The 19,107-nt window shown below is 43.4% G+C and overlaps 1 protein-coding gene across 3 annotated transcripts in view; it reads left to right on the top strand.

Annotated features, from left to right (window-relative positions):
• Window positions 1-1,383: 1,383 nt before the first annotated feature.
• Window positions 1,384-19,107, top strand: part of ACSL1 (acyl-CoA synthetase long chain family member 1) — a 41,364-nt gene continuing 23,640 nt past the window's right edge. The window contains exons 1-4 of one of the 3 annotated variants that reach the window (XM_074905818.1): window positions 1,384-1,496; window positions 10,416-10,643; window positions 18,366-18,480; window positions 18,875-18,939. In XM_074905818.1, coding sequence (XP_074761919.1) covers window positions 10,449-10,643; window positions 18,366-18,480; window positions 18,875-18,939 — 375 coding nt within the window. In that variant the 5' untranslated portion in view covers window positions 1,384-1,496; window positions 10,416-10,448. Of the gene's footprint in view, window positions 1,497-3,315; window positions 3,454-4,548; window positions 4,650-10,415; window positions 10,644-18,365; window positions 18,481-18,874; window positions 18,940-19,107 lie in introns of those variants that run through there. The other 2 variants (XM_074905819.1, XM_074905821.1) reach the window with 2 other exon arrangements.

Genomic DNA, 19,107 nt, shown 5'->3' with positions numbered 1-19,107 from the left:
GAAAATAATTTCACTGAAGTCTCTCTGAGAGAGGGCTGAAACGTGTTTTATGGCCTTTAGAAATGCAGATGTGGAGAAAGATGTGATGATGAAGGATTAATTAGCATAGTAGATAAAATCATAATGAGCTTTGGTGGTTGGCAGATGGAACCTGTATGCATTCGGGACACAACATGAAGTCGCCAGTGCCCGAGACGGTGTGTTTCTACATCACTTGATTCTTTCATCCGAAATCCTGGATGTAATGCAGGAGAGTCTGGCTGTGTCTACATGAGCATGAAGCGTGGAACAAACCAGCAGAGCCCAAGGGTGGCAGAGCAGCTGATGTTCACTGCTGCCCGTGCTTTGGGGCTTTATTCGGATGAGCTTTAGTGGTGCTATGGATTCCATGCCCATTAGCAGCTCCAGTCAGTCAGATGTGCTCCTCGATTATGTGCTTCCAATTCCTTTCCTGAGAAAGGAATTTGTTTTGCATTTCTAAGCCCCTCACAGTGTGAACACAAGTGCGGTTAAGTGGGGACTATCAGCTGCTTCCCAGTGCCCTACTCCTCTGTGCTCAAAAGTGAATACAGGTTCATTCCGTTGTTAAAAACCCTGTTTTGCAGGAAGCCCTCAGCCTGGTATACTCCAGTATAAACGGAAGCATCAGGAAACAGTGGTTGCCTTTATGTAAAATTAAAGTACTTCCAATAATTTACAAAATAATTTTTTATATATATGAATGTGTACAGTCATAACTCACGTACACACTTAAAATAACCCCAGTAATACCCACAAAACACAGGAAAAGCATGGCGATGCAGAGTGTGCAACGCAGCGGGGCTGTGCGATGCGGGCTGATGATCTGCAGGCCGAAGGGACTGGTGAGCCTACGGCTCAAGCCCGTGCAGGGACTGCCAGAGGTCGCGGGCACGGCCCCGGCTGCCTCTGCTCTGCCGGGACGCACCTCGAGCCCGCTGCCCCCTCACAAACAAAGCGTCGCGGCAGCCAGCATATGACCCTCGGGATTGCAACAAGGTCACCGTCCTCTTCCCGTGCTTCCATACTGGCACACGCGTCCTTTTAGCCCACCTATACGCGTGCAGGTGCCTTTCGCGAGCTGTCATCTCGGCCTTGTCGCGTGTAAAGCGCCGCACGCGGCCGTGCCTGCGCTCCCGGCGCTTCCCCCCGCGATGCGGGCCCGCGCGTAGCGGCCTTCCCGCCGCCCTCACCGGGCTTGGCTATGAACCACCGCGGCACCCGCTGCCCGCCAGCCCCCGGCACCCGGACGATGACGCCCCCGGCGGCAGGGGGTGGCCGCGGGCGGCCCTCGGGCGAGCGGCCGGGCCGGGCCGTGGCCCCAGCGCCCGCCGGGCGGGAGGGCGGAGGAGGCGGAGGAGGCGGCGGCGGAGGCGGGCTCGGCACACGCACACGCCGCTCCCGCCGTGCTCGGCTTAAATAGGGCGGCGCCGGGAGAAGCCGCGCACAGACGTGGTCGTTGTTGCCGCTGCCGGGAGGTGAGCGGGGCTCGGGGGTGCTGCCGCCGGCGCTCGGGGACGCGGGGTGAGGCCGGGAGGCGCTGCCGGCGGCGCGGGGCCAGGGGCTGTCAGGGCCGCAGTCTGCCCGGCCGCCGCTGAGGCGGGCTGGCTGGCTCCGCCGGGGCCTGCCCCGCCGCCGCCCGGCCCTTCGCCCGGACTGCCCGGCCGCTGTCACCTGCGGGGCCGGGCGGCCGGCGGTGAGGGGCGGCGGGTGCCGGCGGGGCGGTCCCGCTGCCGATCCCCTCCGCTGTCTTTTCTGGGGCTGCGGGGCTTTCCCTTCCGCCCCGCGGTGGGGTCAGCGTTCCCCGGAGCCGGCTTAGCTTCCCCTCGCACAAAAGCCTTCAGGAAAGCGCAGCCGGCTGTCTCCGGCCTTCCCCGGCGCTGCGGCAGCTCCGGCTGGCAGGGCATTGTTCCGGCCCTAGCGCTGTCCTCTCCCCCGGCCCGGCCCGGCCTGGCTCGGGTAAACAACCGGGGCCGCAGGGGGCTGGCGGCCCCGCGCTGCCCGGCCGCTCAGCCCGGCAGCAGGTAGCAGGCTGGGAAGCGGAGTGCTGCCTCTTAACCGGAGGGGTTTAGTGTTTAGTTTCTGGATCTTGTCTTCAAGTAGGTTGTTCTTACGGGTGTGAATGCGGCACGTACTTGAGGCAGATTGTTTTTTCTCTTAAGCAGTTGAGAGTGTGTATGGAAATGTCGTGTGAGGCAAACTGGCCTAAAATGGAAGGTTGAGTGACTTTGACTTTGCAGGCCTCCTCTGCTGTTAGGTAGGACTTGCAGTGCCACAGCTCAGGGATTTAGCCTGGTTACACGGTGCTTTTGTTCTAGTATGCATACATTTCTCGTTCCTGTTGAACAGGAATTGCAACACTTGAAGCCTTCTGAATTTCTAAAGGACTGGTGTCTGAGTTGTCTGGGGTATTCTAGGCATCCTCTTGGAACTAGTAACCCACCTAAACAAATGCCTCGCTCGGGTTTAGAGTCTGAGGTATGATGGTCAGGTCCTGCGGTAGGAAAGAGTGACATCTAAAGAAACTGCTATCAAGCCCCATGGTTCTGTTGGTGGAACACAGAGCTATTCCATGTGGTGTTTTGTTTTAATCCACGTTTCTTCACAGGGAACCATGCAGTCCCCTGAACCTGCTCAGGAGTGTTTGTATTTGCCTCTCTGCTTTGGAACATGCTCTCAAATTTACAAGCTGAGATTTCTCAGTTTAAGAGATTTAGATCAGATTTCTTGGATCAATAAATTCTGAGTGTAAGAAAGCATTGCATTTACTGAAAAATATCTTTTTCTCTTGCAACAAGAGCAGTATTAACAATGCAAAAACTGAAATACAAATTTCCTTGTGGAACCATACTGTTATTGCCTGATTCCTTGAAGTGGAGGGATATCTAGCTTGCTTGTATTGGAGTATGAAAATGTCTGAGAAGGGCTGATGGGGAAAATCTAGAGCTTTTAATTACAACTAGCTGTGGCATGGAGTGTACTCAGTTGAAGGTCTTGAGCAAATGGCCTTAGTTTATTCTGAGGACTGCATGATTATAATGAATTTCAAAGGCAACTTCTAAATTTGGTAGATGGTGCTTTATAACTACAAACCAGGTTGGAAGTAAATCTTCAGTCCTTGAGAAGCAAAACCCCAAGTAGCCTTTTTGCTTCAAGGGCAGGTAAAAGGTTGGTGTACATGGAAAAACAAAACCAGTAATTCAAAATGGAAAGAAAGACAACTTCGAAATGGTTATTTTGTCAACTCTTCTGTTTCTTGAGTAATGCCTCTGCAGCTGACTCTTCTACCTCCACTAGAAATGAATACCACATGAGATGTTTTGGAGGAGATGGAGACGGGTTATACCTTCCCTGTCTTGGGTGTGTTGATCTCCAGTGGGGAAGAGCAAACGTTTGCTCTCTCTTCCCCTCCAAGAAAACAACACTTTAACTGAGGTGAGCAGTAGAAGATAGTGGTAGGTTTTTGTGGTTTGTTTTTCTAAATCTTGGTAATACAGTTGAAATGGATAGACTCAAAAAGGCTAATGGCACATTTTTTCAATGTGCAACAGAGAAGGAGAGATTCTGGCCCAAGGAGATAGATTGCTTGATAAATTGGGCTTCTGGTAGTCTGATGAATATACTGCCTGTCACATCCTACCTCCCTGCTGTGCTAAATTACAAGTTCAGATATGTTAAATATGACCAGTGGTAAGTCTGTAGAAATCCTCACAAATAAGAGGGGAGATGGCTTGTACACGGGTAAATGGTTTTGCGTGGGAGTTTACAATGTCGTGTGGCTCAAGGAAGCACTGCTGTACAGCATTGACCTTTACAGGCAGTAGGCTGAACCCTGGCTGCAGATGGAGGGGCTTGCATTTCTGCAGATCTTGCCTGACTCCTGAAACAAGGACACTTGATAACACAAGGCTTCTGCTCTCTCTTGCTGCCTTTCATGTTGGGAGTTACTAATTTGCAGATTGTAAAATAGAATAGTAAACTACTGCTTTTTGGTTAGGATTTGAATCTTAGTAGTACTGGTAGTTTGTCCAAAACTAACTGAAACCAGCTTGCATGGTGTTAAAGAGATTTAGAGGAGAAAAGGTTTTTGTAGTTGAACTGTTTAAGGCTTATAGCAGAAGTGCATGATGTCCTCTGCAGAAAAGGACTTTGATTTCTTGTATGAATTATTGTTCTTAATCCCAGAACTCTTAAGCTTTTTAGTTTGATACTACATGTGCCTTGTTTCAGAAACTTGGCCTCTGGAGCTGGGCCACATTAATAGCCTGGTGAGGATGGATTAGTTTTCTAGGAAAGCTAGAAGAAAATGCATACTATCACTGACTGAGGAAATACAGGGATACTGTAATACCCGAGGTCAAGAGGTTGCTTGGTTTGTCATAATCTGTCTTGTGATGCTGCTGTTGGGAGGTCACTCAGTGAACCAATTGCTTCTTGTAAGTGCTTACTGATCTGCCCATCTGCCCAGTCTCATAGCATTAAGGGTAATGCCTTTTTTTAATGTTTGCATTCAGAAGGATGTTTTATATAGTGTGATACAATGTGGCTTAGTGTGCCTGACCCAGGTTGCCTTCTGCTAGACTTGAGGTGATAGAAGTATGAGTAGGAAACTTATCCTTGCAGATCCACAGGTGAGTGCTTGAAGCATGCTGGATTTTCTGAATAGTAGCCTTTTTCCTGGGAGGAACAGAATGTATAAATTGGTATGATCTACTCAAGCTGTTTAATGCCACAAGAAGGCTGCTGGTTTATAGCAATTTGCTTCTGTAGGATGACTTTCATCTAAACTGTATTTGGACTGAGGTTAAATTAACAGAGTAGTGCCATGATGTACTTGCAAATCAGAGTTGTAGGGATGCGATTCTAATGGACAGTAATTTAGGCTGCAGAATAGATATTTATAAGCATCTTTTGTGGTCTTTGAAGATGAAAACCCAGTAAGACTGTTATAGTGACTTGTGTGTGTATAGGCATGGATCAGAGGAAACTTAAATTGATCACTGTCTCGAAGGTTATAGTGGGAGGTATTGGTTTTCCTTAATATACAGGGTTACCAAGTGCTGCTGGAAGACTGTAATTGCACAAAAGGCATTGAGCAGGTTCTTGTCATGTGGCTCAGTTCCTGAACTTGAATAGACTCCAGTGACCTCACTGGTGTGCACTCAGATTACTTGTTGGACACGATTAAGAGGCAAGAATCCAGCTGTTGTTCCATTCGATTTCAAGAGAATTGCAGCCAAACATCTGAAGACAGGGCTGTGACTTTCCTTGCAGATGGGGAGCAGAGCCTCAACACATCAGTGTTGGATGTAGTTTTCTTTCAAGGTTGCAGCAAGCATCTTAACTTCAGTTGCAGCTTATGAAGTAAATCACCATGGGCAACTGATGAGACTGAATCCAGCTTGTAGGCTGCTTCCCTCTGGTCCTGCCTTATCCCACATGTAGAAAGAGAAACTGAACAGAAGAGGCAACCTGAACCACTGTATGATGCCCTGTGGTTGCTCAGAGCCAGACCAGGGGGATGCTGAAGGGGATTGGAGGTGGGGGTTAAATATTAAGGATCTGCTGGTTTCTCTCTGCATGGCATGGGTTTCTCACTAACAGCTTTTTAGTTCCTCCCTCTTTACTGTTGCAGGCACGTGAATCTGTCAGTGCTTTAAAAGGAGAGCTTATAGCTCTGAAGCCTGGTTGGGCCATCTAGGTGATTCTGGGTAAAATGAGAGATTTAGTTTTTTAATTGGGTGAGGGGTGCGTGGAAGAGGAGGGCAAAGTAGTGGATTAGTTCAACAGTATCTGATTTCTTCAGGAAAGTCCTTTGTAGCTAAGGAGAGACTGTCACGTCATACATGACATGCCAGGCTGTACCATAGGAGAGATCTTGCTGTTGTATTCATGTTATACAAGGATTAAAGTGAGGATCCTCCTTCAGGTCTCAATTACCTATGCTCCTTTGCTGTATCTTGAGGGTGATTGTGGTTTTCTTGCTGGTTACAGTTTGGCTCTGTCACGGGTGGTTGCAAGACCTCAGTGAAGTTTACTGCCTTGACTGCCAGGGCAGGGGGAGAAAATCCTGGAAGGACTTGAATGCAGTGTTTGGAATTGCATGCTTAAGGTGTGGTACTACAACAGTCCATCCCTTTACCCATCTGTGCTGTCTTTTTTACTTCTGGGAGCTAATGGCTATCTGGTCATCCAGACAAGAGTTGATCTAACTGAAGGCTAGCACCAGAACTAACCCAGGAAAAGGATGTTCTCCAGGTCACCTCCCTAACCTGGCTGCAAAACTAGATGAGTCCCTGGCCAGTGTGAAGAGGGTTGTGGGAGCATGTATCTGGGACAGGTTGGACTGACTCAAATTTAAGCTGATTGCAAATGCACTCTGAGATTAGGATTATGTATTTTATTCAGACAAAAGGATTTATCTTGTTAATAGCCAAAGCTATTTGTTGCATCCTCTTTTATACTCAGTAAAGGAGCTAGAACATGATTCTGCACTTGCTCTTTCAAGGGATGAGTGGAGAAAGACAAGTAAAACAGAGATCTGTGGGAGCTGTGCAGTGTAATCTGTAACAGTAAAAAACAACAAACTGCAGTGTTAAGTATCTGTCAGGATAACTCAGAAGTATATGGGTGGCTGATCCCCTGTTCCAGCATATCATAGTGAAGACATCTTAGTGCATATTGCTCATAATAAGAGATAGGCAACTTGTCTTGTAGGTTTCTCATGCCTGCAAGAGGCTATAGAAATAACACAGTCACTTTTAGACCATGTGGTGGACCTGCCTTCATGGCAGGCCACTGCAGTTCTAGTGTGCTGTTTGTCTCAATATTAGGATAGAGAGGAAGAGAGGCCATTGTTTCTTGGGCTTGTTTTCTTTGCAATACAGAAGCTGACGGCTGCTCTCCTGTTCTCTCCTGTTGCACTCGAATGATGTCTGCTATGGATAGACAATAGGCAGACTGCTGCCTGCTGTAAATAGCCCATTGTATGCTGAGAGTAGGAGCAGGAGCAGCAAAGAACGGAGGAGTCCTGCCAACTTGGGTCATTGCCTTGAGATACTGGCTCCGCTGTAAAGAATGAATCTTGGGTGCTGTGGGATGTGCGTGTGTGTGTGAGCAGGGAGAGCTGGCTTTGTCTGAACATACAGAACTCTTTAACTGAATTGATAGCATGAGTTCAGAGGGATGCTTTCATGGGCTGGGTTTTGGGAACTACTGTTTCTGTCTGTTGAGGTAGCAAGGACAGGTAGTTCTCTCTAAAGCAGTTTTGACCAGTTAATAAAACCACTTTTCCGTATTTGTCTAGTAGTGTTTCTAAACCTACAAACAAACCAAGGTCTACTGGTTGTATTGAGGAAGAAGTCCTGCGCTGTGGCAGAGTTTGAGTCCATTCCTTGCGGTCTGGATCCTGTCTGGGTGAGAAGCAATTCCAGGACCTGAGTTTGTCAAGAGAACATGGCTTTTGCTTGTCTTGAGTAAGCAGATTTAGCTGGGTCCTTCCTTGAGGAAAAGTCAAATCCTGGCTCCATTGGGAAGATCTTTGTGTCTCAGTCTGAAGACTCTAAACTGCCCTCTTTGGTCATGATAAAGACCCTGGATGTCTGATGTGATTGGAGCATGATAAATACAGAGATGGATCTAAGAAGACTGGGGGGCATTGAAGCACCCTTTCTTGATGAGACATATTTGGATGTGTATGTTAATGTGAATTTATTCTCCCTGTTGCATCTGGCTTTGTCTTAAATACAGAAAACAAGAGTTGGTATGACTTAGCAGGTAGTGTTAAAGCTAGGAATTGCTTAGTCTTGCAGAAAACTGTATAATATTGGGTTTTGTGCTAATGAGGCAGAAGGTATAATAAAGTCATTCTTCAAAATAAACGCAAGCAATAAATGTATCATCACGTAACTGATAACTTGTGTTATAACTGCTCAAGAAAGGTTTCATGTTACAGGCTGCTCTACAAACAATTGGTCAAGGAAGTGAAAAGTAGTGGTGTGCATCTTTCTTTTCACCTAGGCTCAAATCATAGCAGCTCCTTGACTACAGTGGGACTCTTACGTGAATTAAATTACCATGTTTATTTCAGTTCTTATTAGCTGTAATGGCACCCCAGCCTTTTGAAAGAGTAACTCTAATTGCATTCCTAAATCATATAGTGTGTGCAGAACACATAATGACTAATGCAGAGAGGAAAGCATGTATCTTGTTTTAAAGGTCAGAGGTGCTTACTGTGGGGCTTGAGGAGGAAAGAGCTAAGCTTGTTCTTAGCTCTTACACTCTAGCCCCCCTTTTTTTCTAGTTTCATAACATGGTGTCTATGATATACACAAAATACATATGAACTTGTAAGCCAAGACTTTCTTGTTGGAATGACTTTTTATTCTTACTGTTCATCTACATATATTAAAAATTAAGAGGTAGTTCTTATGCCTGCAATGCTAATGAGCATGATTTGATGCATAAAAAGCAACAGCATGCTAATCCTAACTATTGAGTCAGTAATTGACTAAGAGATTCCTTGTTTCAGTTCTCTACCTTCCATTACTACCACTTGATGTGTTGTGTATTTTGAGTATAGTCTTCTGTGTATCACAGTGCAAATAATCAAAAAGCATTTCTGTAGTGGCCCTGCACTGTATATCTAGGTGATGTGGCCCTGTACCCTGAGGCTATGCAGTAAAGGAATAGTGTGGGGGAGAGGGCAGTGCCTACAGGCTGGGAAGCGCTCCATGGATCTGGGACCTTTCCAGAGATGGAACTTGATTCCGTCCTGACACTGTCCCCATCCATGACCTTACTTCAGCCTGTCCTTCTGCTAACATTGTGAAACCATAGGCCCTTTGAACTATTTTTGTGGCTTTTTTGCTCTCTAGCAAATCCTTGTCCAAATACTGGTTAGACTTTCTGTGAACTGGACAACTCTTCTGGTTGCCTGGTTGAGTAACTAACTGCAGCAGTAAAGATTTCAGCGGCAGACTGTAAATTAGAGACTTTCCTGTAGAAATGTGAAATTTTAGCCTAGTATAGTTGGTCTTGAAACTAATAAGCATATCATTCTGCCCGTTTGGATTTCAGTGTCTCCTGTGCTGCCATCCTGCAGTGGCCTGTTGTTACACAGTGTGTTCTAGTTATTTAAACACATATTTTGACATTCTTTAGGTCCTTTGTTTAATTTCATTGTCCATAGGAAATGGCCGGACTTAAATTATCTGAGCAAGTACATTTCGTCCCTTCAAGCAAGCAGGAAAGCTTTGCTTCCCCCGACCTGACCCCACCAGCGGCCACTGTCAGCCGTCCCTGGGTGGCAGAAGGCTGAGCTGGTGACAGGCGCCTGTGAGTGCTGCTGCCAGCCAGCAGGCAGGGTGGGTGGGCAGGGCGGGCAGGGTGGGCAGGCGCCCTTCAGCTGGTGGGCGGTGGGGTGACTGACTGGGTGCGGGTTGCCATTGGCCCTGGGCAGGCGGGCTGCCTGCCGCTTACCTCTCACCTAGTGGGCAGGAGCTGGTGGGTCTGGCATGTGACAAACGTCCTGGAAGACCTTGGCTGTGGAGGAGAGCACCAGCTGAGCTGACTGCAATCCCTTTTTTCCATGGCTGGTTCTTGCTGTGGAATGAATATCCATGACGGCGAGTGCTGGCAGGGAGCAGCCCCTTTCGGCTCTTCCTTCTGTGTGAACGTGACAAATCAAGTGTGCTTCCTGTGCTTGATTATATTGCTGTGTGCTGCTGCCTTGGGCCTCCTTAGATATTGCTTTAGTCTGCCTCATGATCAGAGGTGAATCGCTGACATGGTGCTGGGTGAAATAGGAAGCTTGGTAGTGTAGAGGAGCTGTGGAAGGATACCAGCTTTGAAGGCAGCTTGCTGTAGTGAGCTTTCTGTGTGTGATTGGAATGAAAGTAGAAAGCGGAAGAGTTTACTGGATTTAAGAGATGAAAAATCCTGCTCCTGCTATGCTACTATAGGATTAGGATGCTCTCTGTTACCTTAATGAAGGCAAGTTAACATTTTACAGCCTTGCCCTTCATCACCCAGACTTTCCTGTTTGTTACCTACTGTTTAAACAGTTTTATAAAATAACTATTTTGCATTTGTGAAATGCTGTCCTTCAAAAAACTAGGTCAGAAGTTTTGTTAAAATGCAGTGTCTGTTAAAAGCAATATTAAAACCCTGAAGAAATAGCCTCCTCTCAGCCCTACCTGTTCTGAAGTATGAACCGGTAATTGCTTGCTTACTTAATTGCAGTACAGAACTCTAAAGGTATTGCCTGCGTAGTGGCAGATCAAATTCTTTTGATAGCGGGAAGTCAGAAGGGCAAAGTATACATCCCTCTATCACAACAACAGTGAATGGCAAGGGGATTAAAAATCTTTGTGTGTAACTTTCTTTCATATTAACAGATTCCAGCATCAGGATAGCCACACTGAACTACAATGCAAGCACATGAGTTGTTTAGACACCTACGAATGCCAGAACTTGGGGACGTCAGACAGTATGTGCGCACTCTTCCAACAAATACGCTGATGGGCTTCGGTGCTTTCGCAGCTCTCACGACCTACTGGTATGCAACAAGACCGAAAGCACTAAAACCACCATGTGATTTAGCAATGCAGTCTGTGGAAGTAGAGGTGAGTGTTGCTTGATGGATGCTGCTGTTCATTGAATTTTGAAGCCTAAAGGTGGCGCTGAGAGAGATCAAGGGCTGATTTACCATAAGAGTGTTTCTAAACTTGTGGTGTGGGGGGAAATACGTTTTGGGGCATGTTTTGTTTTTTCTGAAATACAGCTTGAACCCAGCTTTTTGGCTTTCTGAATTTGAAAAGCAGTTTGAGGGTTGAGGTCATAGTGGTAATAACTAGCATAGGAGAAAAAGACTGTGCTGAGGAAACTGAGCTTCTGCTCTGACTGTTGGCAGGAAACTTACGTGTGTTAGAATTGGCACAGTGTAGTTTTCAGTTCCTGGCCATGTGTTTAGGTGATGTCTTGGGGACAGAGTATGTGTGCTGGTGTATGAGGCTAATACTTTTTTGTTACAATATTTAGTTTATAATAGCTGACAGATGAGAATTTATATTGGGTTACGAGCATGAAGATGGTACTAATTGTCCTCAAATGATCTGTGGAAAGATGTGTTAGTCCTGCTGAGAGATCCTAGCCATAGAGTAAGTTGAAATTAAAGCAACCACCTGCTAAACTCTGGATATGCTAACTTTGCTTTTGTCTTACGCTCTTTAGAGGCAGACAGTTGCTGTCAGGTGGTGTTTTTTTAATAGTGAAATCAAATATGGAAACAGTCTGACTGGTGGGAACTGTTGCTTAAAAGCAAACATAGACAACTGATTACATGGCTGGGATTTCCTGAGCAGCAGTTATATCAATTCCCCTGTTCACTACAGAGTCAAGATCTTACTGCTTATTTAATTCTTTCAAGAGTGCCTCTTTCTTCAGGATAGACGAAGTGTTTCCTTCTTTTGAAGGAAGGAGATTGCTTTGAAAGGTAGTGATCTTTAAGGGAGATACTTAAAGAATGTAGTACTTGTAAGGCTGACAGTTTATTGCATTATTCTTGATAGTCAGAAACTACCACTACAGATTTTTTTTTTTAAATATGTACTTGCAAGTGAAGTCTCCCTTTACAGCATGTTCTTCTGTGTGTGTAGACTGTTGTAGTCTAGTTGTCCTGTATTAAATGCAATTAACATGACTTCTTGTTGTAGAGCATGTGTGTAGATGTGACTACAAAGTGAGGTAAACAAATGTGGCAGAGCAGTTTGAAATTTACAGTAGGTAAAGTGTCATGAACTTTAGCAAAGCAAACTCCTGTTATAGCCTCAAATCAGGCACTTTCTTTGCAGTGTTTCATGATACTGAGATTGAAGAATGAAGCATTAGTTGGCTCCTCCATTCAAAAGTTTAGTTAGTACCATTTATTTCCTTCTCCCCAGTATGGTATACAGTAAGTTTACTGACACATCATGTCACTGTAGCAAGTAATGGTTTGTTATTAAAAGTACACAAAGGGGAAACAAAATATGCTCTGGCAATGTGATAATTGCCAAAAATATAAGGAGTGTGTGTAGAGTAAGGATCCAGAGGTTAGATCTGACTTCTCTTGATGAGCTTTCCCAATCTGGACTGCAGCCACTTAGCGGGTGGAATAGTCTTGTAGAGCAGCATGTTTTAAACCAGCAGTGAAAGCTTTCCAGCTGTGGGTGGCCTCACTAGTCAGTATAGACTTCAGCAGATCTGGGGGGCTTTGCATTGGAAGATGATAAAACAGTGGTTCTTAACTGTCCATAAAACCAGTGACAAATGCTTATTTGCTTGAGACTTTTGGCAGTAGGCTCAGTTCACTGCCTTTACCTCTTAAAGCTAAATTGCTTGTCACAGCTGGATTCTGTGTTTGCTCAACACAGCTGGCTTTCATTTGAAATAATTGTTTGGGAGTATGAGACTTCATCAAACTACTTAATGCATCATTGATCCATATTGTACCAATTAACATCAGCTGTCTGATCAGAGCAAGATGTTTATGACAGCATTATTTCTCATTGCCTCTTCAGAAAATACATATTGATAGGGAGAGTGACCAGTAGTAAAACTTAAATGAAAAACAGCTGAGTGTTAGCATGTCTTGGTGGTAAGAGCTCAAACTCTGAGAATGTGTTGAAATGAATAAGATCTATGCAGTTTTGTTTACTGACAGTTCAGATGCAGCCTCTAATGTTGTAAACTGTACCAAACTGTAATCAAATGAGAATATCTGTTTTGAAGTAAGCTTCAAGTGTCTGTTAGAATTGGTACGTTTATAACAGTAACAAGAATGTGATATGGTGCTTGTGATTCAGTTTCTCACTACATCTTGCTTAGAATTTCACTTTGCTTACTCCATTCTTTTGTATATGTGTTAAGATGGGTTATCACTTCCACAGAAGAAAAACAGCAAACACTGCTCTCAAATTATGTCTTTAACATGTTTTTCATGCCTAAGAGATACAATATTAAAAGATCTAGGGATTAACCAATGTGCTCCAAAAAGACATGACAGAAAGCAATTATTTACTGTTTTAATATCTAATCTACCTGTTTATTAAAGACAACAATTTTGAACTGTAAGCTTCTGCTTAATTCTTACTTGTGACTTACTTCCTTGACTTCTAACAAAGTTAAATGAAGTCAGTGACTGGAGTAGGGTTTCTACATTTTCTGATAATAAATTTTCATAACTATATGGGGAAGAAAGTTCCTATTTACTGTTGTTACAGATCACTTTCTGTCTCTGGAAAGCTTTGGTTTGGTAGGCCAGCACCCAGTGATGCATTTTAACAATCACTGAGCATAAAGATTGCACACTTAGTTGAATATCAGTACAAAGAATTACTGAATATATTGGCTCTCCTAGAGTAGATGCCAATATTAAAAGATGTGAAGTATGATTTTAAAGTGTGCATACTACAGTTACATTTCAGTGAAAGAAACTCTCTTGTCTTCAGAGCTCCAAATCTGATCTCTTTTCAAGGGAACTTCAGAGGTACAGGTGAAAAATTTCAGAATTCACTTGAATCCCGTCTCAGTAAGACAGGAGACAAGATTAATGAAGAGTGATTCTAAATAAAGTCTGACTAGTGCAAGACTGCATTGCTGAGACTCATAGTGCATGAATGAGTATAGCATATTGTTGAGGATTTCAGTGCTACAGTGATGGAAGAAATAGGGCATTAGTCTTGTGTTTTGCAAAGCTTGCGCAACCTGTAGTTGTAAGCACATCTGGATGTCTGCTTGTGGGTTGCTCTTCCTACTGGTGACTGACAGCAGAACAACTTTGGCTTTTGATTTGAGTGCCGGTATATGGCTGTCAGATATATCAAATCTTGCTTTAAAAACCCAAAACCTTCTATTTGGCTCAAGTTCTGCTAAAGTGTATAGAAGGACAGGATATAAATAAACACTAGGATATCAGGATTTTCTAGCAGTAAGAGTTTGGATTTGTGACTGACTTTTTTTCTTTCCTTAAGAAAAGCCATTCAAGTATGGAGAGAGGTATTCAACTCTTGAAAACTTTTAAACCTACTTATATTCTCCTGATACACTACCAGAACTCTAGTTTGCCCAGTCTTTCAAGAATCATTTGATTAGACAGGTGCTTGTCTCCCTAATAAGTGATCAGTTTTAGCTGTTGTGTGCTTACCCAGGGATTAGCATGTTCAAAATTATATGATTGGTCTGAAAACTCTATTTTATATTTCTTGCTGCTTAGAATATGCACGTTGGTGACCTAAGCACGACTCTGTATACTTTCCCTCTTAGGAAAATGGAAATTGGGTCTCTTGCCTCTGCATGATGGAGTCAACAGTGTGTTTTGACAATATTGCTAGTCCTAAGCAGCCAATGCCAAGAAGTAAACCTATGGCTTGAACAAAAGCAGCTATCTTATGTGACCCAAATAGGCACTGATAGAATAGTATATGCCTGTGTTGTAGAACAATTCTGTTTCCTTCAACTGCTGCTATTCTGAACCAATGCCAAGGTTTTACTTGATGTCCAGTACTTGCTGTGTAATGGGCCAGTTTCCTGCAACTCCCTGAGCTGCTGCAAGGGCTGTCTTACATGAGTAGCCAGAGGCTGTTCTCACATTAATAAGATTTTATTGCCTGACTCCTTAAGAACACTGGTAAAACTGACACCCCTTTTGAGTGCATACTTTGTACTGGACAGGTCTGTGAGATTCCATTTGTGTGAGATCAACCAAACATTCCAGTTCTGAGATTCAGATCTTTGGTTGTTGTGACCAGTGATTTCTAGAAAAGTTTGCAGCAAACAGAACTCTCCCTGATATCGCGCAAATATTCTGGATAATGACCCTTTGAACAGGCTCTTAAAACAGCAGTTCTTGCTACAGTCAGACAAAATGTAGACCAATACTGCCTAATAGATGAGTTCACGCTGGGAGCATAAGATAAGGTCTAAATGATCTTCAGCATATCTAGGTGTGTTTCACTGTATCTCTGAAAAATAACATTGAACTCTGATAGTCTTCACACAAGGAGCTGTGTGGTTTTCAGCAAAACTGTTACTATAGAGCTGTTGAAAATTCAGTTAATTTCACTTTGGGAAAAAGTATGAAGTAAGCAGAACCATAAGTTGTTTATGTTTCCATTTACTGAAAATTCATTATGTTACCAAAAATGATATAGAGAACTTATCAACACCAATGTGATGTAGATAGCAGACACTCCTCTATTAGCAGCGCTGGGTGCGTAGGGGAATTGTCTCACCAACGACGCACACCTAATTCGTATAACATGATGATTATATAGAATACAATAATATTAATCAAGTGCTCATACATAAACATGATAATTCCTGTAAATAATTTTTGTATCCGTGCCTCTTTCTGGTTATGTGCACAGAAGTCCTGAAATGAGTCTGTGGTGTAATAAGAGTCCATGGGTCTGTGGTCGTGACCTCCCCCTGTCGGGATTACCTTTTCCCAAGTTTCTTCGTAACTTGGCAGACATAGGCGGGTTGTTACAGTTCATTTTCTCTAATTTCTATTAATCTTGTACCTTTTGACATGCAAAACAATAGTATTATTTCAAGATTAATAATTATTGAACTATGTGGCCCATGCGGTCTTGGTCTGAGATTTTTACAGATGAGCTCATAGCAGCATAGCTGGTTACATGGTTTCATAGTGTTCCGTAGTTACTTAAAACAATATGCAATTATTCTCTGAATTTTATAAAACTAATATTCTTATAAAATTCTATTCGATTATTTAATCTTGATTATTTCTCATCATAAGGTCCAAAATCATCCACTTAAATCAATAACAAATCCATGGCAATCTGTAACAATGAGAGCTGATGGGGTCTTTTCAACAGTAGTCTGTTAAAGAGGTTCTGTTTTTTTCAGTATCCTGGGCTGCATCAAGAGAACTGTGGCCGGTAGGTTGTGGGAGCTGATTCTCCCCCTCTACTCCACTCTCATGAGACCCCACCCACAGTTCTGTGTCCAGCTCTGGGGCCCCCAACATAAGAAGGGCATGGACCTGCTCAAGTGGGTCCAGAGGAGGCCACAAAGATGATCAGGGGGCTGGAGCACTTAACCTGTAAGGACAGGCTGAGAGAGTTGGGGTTGTTCAGCCTGGAGAGGAAAAGGCTCTGGGGAGACCTTGTAGAGACCTTCCAGTACTTATAGGGGGCCTACAGGAAAGATGAGGAGAGACTCTTTATCGGGGAGTGTAGGGATAGGACAAGAGATCAACAGTTTTAAACTGAATTTAGATTAGACAGAAGAAAGACTGTGAGGGTGGTGAGACACTAACTCGTTGCCCAGAGAAGCTGTGGCTGCCCCCTCCCTGGCAGTGTTCAAGGCCAGGTTGGACGGGGCTTTGTGCAACCTGATCTAGTGGAAGGTGTCCCTGCCCATGGCAGGGGGGTTGGAACTAGGTGGTCTTTAAGGTCCCTTCCAACCCAAACCATTCTGTGTTCAGGACAGTGCAGTCAGTCTTGTATCTAAGCAGTGGGGTGTCATAAGTCTCATCCTCAGATTTGGTTAGTGCCTCAGGCCCTGCAAAACCTCCTTTTGTGGTGCTGAGTAATAGGGTGTGTAAACAAAACAATAGTAGCTCAGATGAGGAGAAAACAAAAATTTCTTCACTGTTGCCAGGGAATGGTTTAGGATACTGTATTTCACCTGACTTGAGAATTGCAGCACATCAAACACTGTATTGATACACTGCACTTGTTGACATTACCTATGACTGTGATTGCAAACTACACTGTGATCTTCCTCAGGTTAGTTCCAGAGGTGGTAAAACTGGGAAAATATAGAAGCTGACCTTGGTTATCCAAGATATGTGAAACTAGTGCAATAATGCAAGCAGTCTTGCGTTTCTTTCAGGTGGTGACATGTACTAGTGATCCATTCACTTCCTATAGAGTAGATACAGGTCTGAGTGCAAGTAATTTCTAATGTTATGGACTTTTAGAGGTAAGTCAGTCTTTAACTTTGTTTTGGGTCGTGTTCACAGTACGTTTCTGCTTGCTGTTAAAGGAGTGGCAAGCATTGCATTACACATAGCATTTTGCTAAAACAAGTTAGACTAGTTCTAGTGTTAAAATATTTTTTCCTCTCTGATGTGCCTTTAATGTGCTAACTCCTTTTTGTGGGCATGGGCAATATGACATCTTCTGTAGCTGCTGTTTATCTAGCTTATATATAAACAGATGCTGTCTGGTCTTCCAGGGTACTTTGAAAAGAGGAAAATAAACCAATGTCTGGAAAGAGTCTATGATTGCATACAAATAGGTTTTTGACATTGTGGATGATGGCACAATTTAGGCACAGTTTTATTTAGTCCAGGATTTGACTTTGTGAAAGAGCCAGGAGTTGACTACAGCCACTGATAGACAGTCTTATGTGATGTTTACCCTAGACCCTCTGTTTAACCAGCTAGGCTCTTTCTGCTGAGAACTTGCCTGTAGGTGTCTGTCGTCGTAGCAGGACTAATAAATGTAGCCCAGCAGTACTTGCATAACTGCAAACTGTAAAACTTGGTTGATATAAAATGAGATTATTTAATCTATCACTCTAAAAAAGGATATGTTAAAGATATGAACTTTTAAATTTTTGTATTGACTTCTAATTGTAGCCTGTGTAAATGCTTACCTGCTGAAAAATGGTGATTTTAATCCTCCAGGTAGTATTGTCTTGACAGCCTCTAACTAGATCAGGAGGAAACCTGTTTTGTAAGATAGAACTTTAAATTGGATTAAAGGACTCAATTTTTATCTGGTAGAGAGTATTTTACTTGAGAACACTTGTTTAGTGTGTAGTTGACCACCCTTAAAATAATCTAGGTTTTGAAACCACAGTTTGAAGTGTGCTTATGCTTCTAACTGAGATCCTTATCTACTTTTTATAATCTTGTCTTTAATACTGTATCTAGGGAGCTCTGAGGCTGGACTGATTTAGAAAACTTGATGGAATTAATTATGCTGTATACTGAAATAATAGAGTAAAACATTCCTAAGAAAAACTCTCTGTCTAGTAAGGAGTGTCAAAGGGCATTTTGTTCTCATTTGTTCTGTGCTATCATAGGTAGCTGAGGAATAAGATTTTTGCCAAACAGGTTTTTAGTGATGCAGGGAGCAGTCTGATTCTTTAAATAATGTCCTGGGAAACCTTGGAGATATCCACTGATGGTGAAAAGAACTGAAATTCTCTGAAGCAGAATTTGCCAAGGCTCATAACAAAACTTAATGGATGAGGTGTGTTTAATTCCTTCAGGAATTTCCTGTTCATTTTTAACAAGTGTGTCTAACCTTTCTAATTGTCTTTCTTAGGGTGGTGAGCATGCTCGAAGGTCCTCTCTTCTTAACAGCGATGAACTGTTGATTTACTACTATGATGATGTGAGAACAGCTTATGATATCTTCCAAAGGGGTGTGCAAGTATCAAGTAAGTCTAAAATTAAAGATAAATTTTTCAACAGTATGTTAAGAACTAAAGGTCTGGGCTTTTCTGAAATGTAGTTGGGGATGGGGGATGTCTACCTAGCAATATGATAAACATATTGGATCTGAGCTTTCTTGAAGGCACATTTAACTGTGACCTTTTGTGAAGCAGAGTTGTGTAAATAAAGTCCAGTGCTGTGTTCCTTAGCCTAAATCAACTTGTTGCCTCTGTGTCCTTTCCCAGCTTCCCTCCCTGCTCCCCAACACCCACCACCCACCCCCCCAAAAAAAAGTTTGTCTTCTGAAAGTGTCTGCAAAGAATCTAGAGGTTTAACACTGAGTCTGTAGTTAGTGTGGTGTCCGGAATTAAACTTAGATAACTTTTTAATCTTTTTTAGATAATGGTCCATGTCTAGGTGTTCGAAAACCAAACCAGCCGTATGAGTGGATCTCCTATAAAGAGGTAAGTAGCCTCTCTGACTTAGTGCTAGACCTTCTTTTGTTTGCTGAGACCATTGATACAACATCCAGTAATGTGATATAACAAATCGTAATTATTTATAATGTTTTAAAGGAGTAGCAGAATATTGCAGAAAAGTATTAGTTCCTATTAGAGTATCTTAAAGGAACA

This window comes from Athene noctua, chromosome 4 (assembly GCF_965140245.1).
Source record: "Athene noctua chromosome 4, bAthNoc1.hap1.1, whole genome shotgun sequence".
Lineage (NCBI taxonomy): Eukaryota > Metazoa > Chordata > Aves > Strigiformes > Strigidae > Athene > Athene noctua.
This window is presented reverse-complemented; position numbering and strand designations above follow the sequence as displayed.